Consider the following 7,049-nt stretch of genomic DNA (forward strand, 5'->3'; position numbering starts at 1 on the left):
GTAGCCACTAACTCATGGGTGGGCAAAATACATCCACTGGCTGAATCCAACCGCCAAGGGATTTTGTTCAGCCCATGGGGGTCTCTCAGCGCCAGCGGGAAGGGAAGGGGAGGGGAGGGGAGGGGGCAGCCCCAGCTGTGGCACAGGGGTATGCCAGGAGTGGATCACAGGTCTGCCCCAAGCCCCAGCCCCACACTGGCACCATCTCACAATCCCAATCCCAGCCCATCCCATGCCTGGATGCTGCTCCTCACCTGCCCTCGGCCCCAACCACACACCCCTGCGTATGCGGGTCCTGGCCAGTTTTCATGGAGAACCTGGGATCATTGGGCAGCGACAGCAACAGGGCTGGGGCCTGGGGCAGAGCCGCAGTCCACCCCCGCATGCCCCTGCCCATGAAACTGGCAGCACCCATCACAGGGGCACGAGGGAGCAGACCATGGCTGAGCAATCCCCATCCTGGCCACACGTACCCATCCCACTCCTAGATGTCACTCCCTGCCCACTCACAGCCATAGGCCCATTGCATCTGCCCAGCTGAGCTTGGGGCAGAGCCACTTTGGGAGTTTTAGTGAGCTGTTGCGGGCTGGCCCACCCCCTCTCCCCACAACAGCTCACTAAAACTCCCAAAGTGGCCCTTTGGCCAAAATAATTACCCACTCCTGCACTAACTATCCAGAAGTGGGTTGGACAACAGGGCTCAGTGCCCACCTTAGAGCATGAGTCTCTCGGACCCAGTAGATCTTCTCTCCCAGCAAATGGATTCTTTCTTGTTCCCAGAGCGCTTTAGGAAACCAGCTTCAAAGAAGGAAATTACTACAAAGGAATAACCTGATCAAATTCATCAGAGCAGCATTGAACAGTTTTGATAGCCATCACAATCCCCAAGTGCTTCAAAAAGGAATTAATGATAAAACAGTGAGAGGAGACATGGGATCCCCCCCTCAGCAAAACAAATACTTAGGACATGCCTCACTAGCAGGCATAGCAGTCTTGTAAACAGGACAGGTTGTAAAGCCTGGAGATTTTAACTGCACTATTGGACCCAGGTCTTGGCACCAGTGCAAAACAAGTTTGTGGCAGCTAGCAAGCTAAACACTTACCAAAAGCTGACAGCTACCCTAACCAGTAACTACAAACAACAAATTAACAAAGAGGATCTGACTCATTACCAGAGAATTAAGAGGAAAATGGGACTATTCCACACTTTATACCTTCACAATAGGCAAGAGGGCATGTGGGGCGCGCACAGCCTGAGAGATGGCTAAAAGATTCTGCAGTTGCATACCAACCAGCAATGGGATTCAGATGGACTCATTATTGAAGAACAGGTATTCTTAAACATCCAGTGCAGCTCTGAGAATTTGACAGTGAAGGTGGCCACACAAACTACAACTTTCAGTGTAGTTTATTGGCTGATCTGAAAGAAATGCTAAAAGGAACAAGAATAGGGATAAGTCAATGGGATATTGAAAGTGAATTCAGTTTTAATCATTTTATAAGTAACAGGTAATAATGTGGTTTCAATTTTTAAGTTACAGGATCCCACTTAAATCTATCCTTTTTTATTTTGCCTTAAAAACTTTGGTTTGGTGTTTTTTTAAGGTTACTAAGTGACAATCTGAAACCAGCACATTACCAACCTAGTGACCTCTAGGTGTGCACTAATCAAAACTACAAACAAAAGTCTTCATAAGTTTTTATTACAGGCTTATTGCCAATTGCATATAGAGAGCATTTGAGCACCTTCCAGTTGCATTTTAAGTGATAAAACTAATGCCTATCGCATGATGCCTATTTTCTCACCCTCTTCCCACAGACAGAAGTGTGTGCAGTGAAGTTTTGTTTTGGAAGAGTACTGGGGCTTTGTTACTCTCCCCACCCCTTTCAAATATACATATTGATGTTAGGGACTAGAACACCAAAAATTAAACCTTGCAGGGGAAAGTCAGATATTCTCTCTGCCACCCTTGAGCAATTAGACAAAACATTTAAAAAAATATGTTGTCTATTTTTTAGGTCAAATAATGGAAATGACAAACAGCATATAGCTAATTTTTAAAGTTACTAAACCATCTATCAGAATTCTTCTTGATATCAACTTATTTAGACTCCCTAGAACAAGTGATTATACAAATAGAAAAGATCAATGAGTCCTTAAAACACACATACTTAGGGAGAAAAAATATCCCTCTTTGGACTTGCTTATATAAATATTATAAGAAATGTTTGGACTTTAAACATTTCAGCAATGCTTTCTCCTCTAGAGTTATCCGATTGTCATAAGTATCAGTTTTTTAAACAATCATCTTAGTGCTGTTTTCCCAATGAACTTTTCATAAAAACTGATGGTGAACAATTTTGTGAAGTAAAGGTGACCACCTCTTAGGCCCATAATTGAATAGTTTATATAGTGTTTGACATATTCAAAGCACTGCATAGAAATGAAGGTTTTGTCTATACCAAGAATTAGCCCCAGCATAGTAATAAAAAAAAGACAAAACAACATTAATAACAACAACAATTAGCACTAGCACTATAGGCCCTGCAGGCTGTTGGCTGCACTAATAAAGCAATATGCTAACTTCATTTTTTCTGTCTCTATACTTAGGGATGAGCACCAGTCCATTTATAGATTGCAGAAAAAGAGCTACTTGGGAGTGTAGAAAAGGCCTAATATTTGCAACAGCACTGTGAACTAATTGGGTAATATTAACATCCTTTTTTGCAGATGAAGAAAGAGTCAAAAGTTAGCCAAAGAAGCTGACTTGAGCTACATCACAAGCCAAAAGTAGAGCCAGCATTTCATGTCCTGGCTCTCAACTTTATGGTCATTCTTCCAGACCACACAGTTTTGACCATATACACTAATGACTTCTCCGCTGACTTAGACTGTTTTAATGAAGCTGGCTGTTTTAGCAACACATTGGGTGCAACCAGACAGGCACAGACATTTGCTTCCACAGAAACGAGTAGCAGTGACGCACCATGTGCCGCTGCTACTTGTCCCCAGGGAATGCCCGTGCCATGCACGCTCTGGCACACAGCAGGTTGCCCCAGCTGGGGTAGGGAAGGCTAGGCCCAGCAACTGTGCTGGTCCCAGCAGCCTTCCCTGTGGTTCTGGGAGGCTTCCAGGGCTGCAGCTGAGGCAGGAAACCTGGTCAGCAGCTGGAATGCGACTCTGGACAGCTACACTCTGGTTTTGAGTAGTGCGTGCTGTTGCCATGTGTACCACCCCGGAGATCCCCATGCTGCAAGGTAGTTCTCCCCGCCCACACACTCCCCCCACCCCCGCCCAAATATGGCCTGGTCTTTAAACTTCCACTAATGACAGCCAGATGTAATCTTGCTTTAAACACCTCATTTAAGGACTAGTACCTCCAGCAGTTGTTATGCTCTGAACTTGATCCAAAACTGGAACTCTGGATCTAGTCCAGTAGCTAAACACACTCCCTCTAATTTTCTTGTATAGAAATATATTTCTTACCATAAAAAAGGATCTACAGCAGGTGTCAAGCTCACCTGCTCCCTGGCCCAGATCTGAGCTGCAGGACTCGTAGCAGGATGTATCCAGACACCATGCTAGCTGTGGGAGTTATCACAGTCCTCACTTGCATCTCCAGCAGGGCTGCGTACCCAAGTTTGGCCATGATCTTGCCCCCGACTTCCCAGTCCCTCTACAAGCCATGAGGGCCAGACAGCATGGCCAAAGGTTTGACACCCCTAATCTACAGTATCTGTCTCCTAGATGCCTAATAAAAAGCTTATTGGCCAGCTTATTATGGACTTATTATAACAACATAGAAAAATTTAGCTTCTATCTTAAACTTCTCTCTCAAAGGAAAAGAGTCATTCCAGAGTTCAATAACTAAACCTATCCTCTTCAATTTTCTTATTTGAGAAGGGAAAATACATGAATACTAGAAATAAATAAAAGTTTATTAAATGCTGCAATTAAAGCTAACAGGTGCCTTGGACAGCAGCCACCATCTCCTAAGCTACTACTAGTTATTGTTAATGAACTGCGATTCCTTGATTGTATAGCATACTCTTAACACTAGAATGGAGTCTTTGCCAGTCAAATTATATCAAACAAAATAAGAAAGGTATGACATTTTTTAAAATTCCAGGATTTTAAAAGGTGCTTGCAATCCTCCACTCACTCTAAAATTTCTTTTGAAAAAAAATGTTACTCTCTCTCACTATTGTGTTAGCAGAAAAGAATCTCCAGAGAAAGAAACTTGAAGCAAGCCCTCCTCTACCCTTTCCAGTTCATGGAATAAGAAACTAGTTCAGCAAGTAAAGTTTCCTAGATTAATTTAAAATACTTTGCTGGAGTCAAGACACTTACTAGCAAGTTTAAAACTTAGGTCAGAGCTTTGCAAAATTCTGCCCTGCCCCTTTTTCCCATATGCATAATTAACACTCATATTTAGACTGGTAGCAACCTCTTTCCCCCAGTGCAAGTGAAACTTTGCATTACTTTACTGAACCCATAATACACCGCTGCGGTCACCAAGAAGGCTAATGCTAACAAGAGTTTGGTAGACATCTATGCATAGCAGTTACCGCAAAATCAAATACACTAGGAAAAGGTCTTACATATTTATCAAAGTCAAAGAATGAGTCAGAATATAAGCATGGGATGATACATACTGCATAACCCTCTTTTTGCCATGATACTTATTCATGGCCTTTTAAATATATTATTTAAATATTTCAAAATATTAAATAGTGATAACACCACAGAAACTAGATTCAGTGCACTAAGTAAACAAATTCTAATTTTCTGTTGTAGAAGCACATTTTCTTCCCAAAGTAAAATAATATTCTTAAGTGTATTGTGACATATCGAATATTATCTGTGATTGTTTAATAGTGTCTTAATAATAAATCAGAAATATTTGGTTCTGTGTTTATACAGAAATGAAACTCATTAAAATTATCTCTTAATTAGGAAAAGAAAATGACTTCTGCTGAGAAGCTATCATCAAGTTCTGAAATGGAGAAAGCCAAGGTTGCTTCACTGCCTCCCTGTGCAAATCCTGGCAATCCTGTGTTCTCCTGCATGTTGGATCCGAAGACATTAACTACCAATAATGTTTTGACAAAACCTCAGCTTTTATTATTTAAAACAACTTCAAGTGAATATGGTGCCATACCACCTACCTCACAGATGGTACCCTGTAAATACCATGCAAAAGTTCAAACATTTTCAAAACAACTATTAACTTGTGGATTGCGACAACACAATTATATCAACACTGCCATTGACAAAAGTAGGGTCTATGACTACCCAAACCTGCAGCATACTCTGTAAAATTGTGTTCCTGAATTTTTCCTTTATTTGCTGAAAGACTAGCCTTCTAGATTTGGCTTGTTATTTTTATTATACCCAATTATTTTATTAATAGTATCAGATAAGATGGAGACAATGTAAGTGACTATTTCCAAATATTTTTTCTGCATTCAAGTAAAACATACAAATGTTAAATAAAAGCTCTTGAATTTAACTTGATCTGCACCCCCTGTAGGACAATGGTATAAATACAGAATATGGCTCAACATCCTTTTGGTGTAAACAGGTTGTCCTTTAATAAGTTGGTTCTCCACCTTCAGTCTTAGTATATTATGCTACTTACTCTGAACTTAATTCTGCACGTGTTCAATGATTAAGGAAGCTGAAACTTAAAAGTTGTTCCCCCTTCATACAGCAGATTTCCATGGACATTTTAGAGAAAGCACAGAAAGATGATTTCTCATAGGTCAGGGGTAGATGCTTTGATCTATTAGAACACTATATAGGACTAGGGAGTAATGAGCAATTTGCATAAGGCATCCAGAGGCAAGCTATGCATTCTGCTTCCTAGCTATTTGAGAGAAGATGCCATCTAACCTCAAAGTTTTTACTCAAACTATCCTTTGAGATTTTATAGTAGACAAATGTTAAACCTGCAGTTACTGTTACAATATAGTTCCCATGCAGACTACAAATTAGGTTGAAGAATACACTATTGTTTAACTATGCAAATGACAAGCACTGAATTTCTGTATTTAAACAGAGATGGGTTTGATTTATGGTTTGGTTTAGAATTGATTGATTTATTCCTCAGATTAGAAATAAAATCTGTTTAAAAGACTACATCTAAAACAGGCTCTGGAAATAAAAGTATTCACTACCTGGAATAAATGATGTGGCGGGGAAAAAAACAACTTACAATAAATTTTATATTTCAGCCAGATAATATCTTGTGAATGACAGTATCTGTATCATTAGGTCCCAAAGAAGTGGTATTCAAACTGAGATAATACTACTTTTAAGGAAAATGAGTCAATACTGCAAATACTGGGATAAACTTTGGCACATACTCACAGCACTTCATTAGAGATGATAGACACAAGGAATGCTGGGAGGTACTATTTATCCTACCAACACCTGCTTCACCATCCTTTAAGACAGAACCATCTGCTCCATGGCCAGCAGCTCCAGAGGTGGATTTAAGGACAGGTTGGGCCTTCTCGCATCTGTTCCCCAACACTAAATTTATCAAGCGCAAAAATTCAAAACTGTTGCCACTTAGCTGAGTATTAAGCAGTCAAGAAAGGTTATTTACCACTGTTTCACAGCCACGTATAACAAAGAAATAAGGTCTTTGGTAGATTACTTGTGATCTGGTATGTGGTACGTAAATTAGCAACTCAAAATAAAGTCAAGCATGCATCACAGGCACCTTCAAGAGAGAAGTGAGAAGTAGCATCTCTGCATCCTCTCATACAGAAATGATCTTAAAATTATAGAAAATTGCTTAAAAGAGTACTTATGTGTATAATCAAAGTACAAATTTTCTTAAAGGTTGCTCTTGAGGCTTCAGGATAGACACCAAGGAAGAAAAGTAACAAGAAAAGTATATATGTTGCCACTAGATTATCAGTACTCTTATCTACACACAGATTTTAAGCAAACATGTCAGTGCCATGGTAGCAGCCATATTCATATTAGAGGGTGGAAGGAGGGGTGGATCCAGAGTGGGTATGGTGGCACAGTAGCA

At 40.5% G+C, this 7,049-nt stretch overlaps 1 protein-coding gene across 7 annotated transcripts in view; it reads left to right on the forward strand.

The window, feature by feature from the left end:
• CUNH15orf65 (chromosome unknown C15orf65 homolog) overlaps positions 1–5,518 on the forward strand; it is a 6,458-nt gene extending 940 nt beyond the window's left edge. For 4 of the 7 annotated variants that reach the window (XM_025197062.1, XM_025197063.1, XM_006017963.3 and 1 more), the window contains exon 2: positions 4,958–5,518. In XM_025197062.1, coding sequence (XP_025052847.1) covers positions 4,967–5,320 — 354 coding nt within the window. In that variant the 5' untranslated portion in view covers positions 4,958–4,966 and the 3' untranslated portion in view covers positions 5,321–5,518. Of the gene's footprint in view, positions 1–780; positions 1,332–2,229; positions 2,707–3,691; positions 3,713–4,957 lie in introns of those variants that run through there. The other 3 variants (XM_025197061.1, XM_025197065.1, XM_025197066.1) reach the window with 3 other exon arrangements.
• The last annotated feature ends 1,531 nt before the right edge of the window (positions 5,519–7,049 follow it).

This window comes from Alligator sinensis, unplaced genomic scaffold, assembly GCF_000455745.1.
Source record: "Alligator sinensis unplaced genomic scaffold, ASM45574v1 scaffold250_1, whole genome shotgun sequence".
In the NCBI taxonomy this organism is placed as follows: domain Eukaryota; kingdom Metazoa; phylum Chordata; order Crocodylia; family Alligatoridae; genus Alligator; species Alligator sinensis.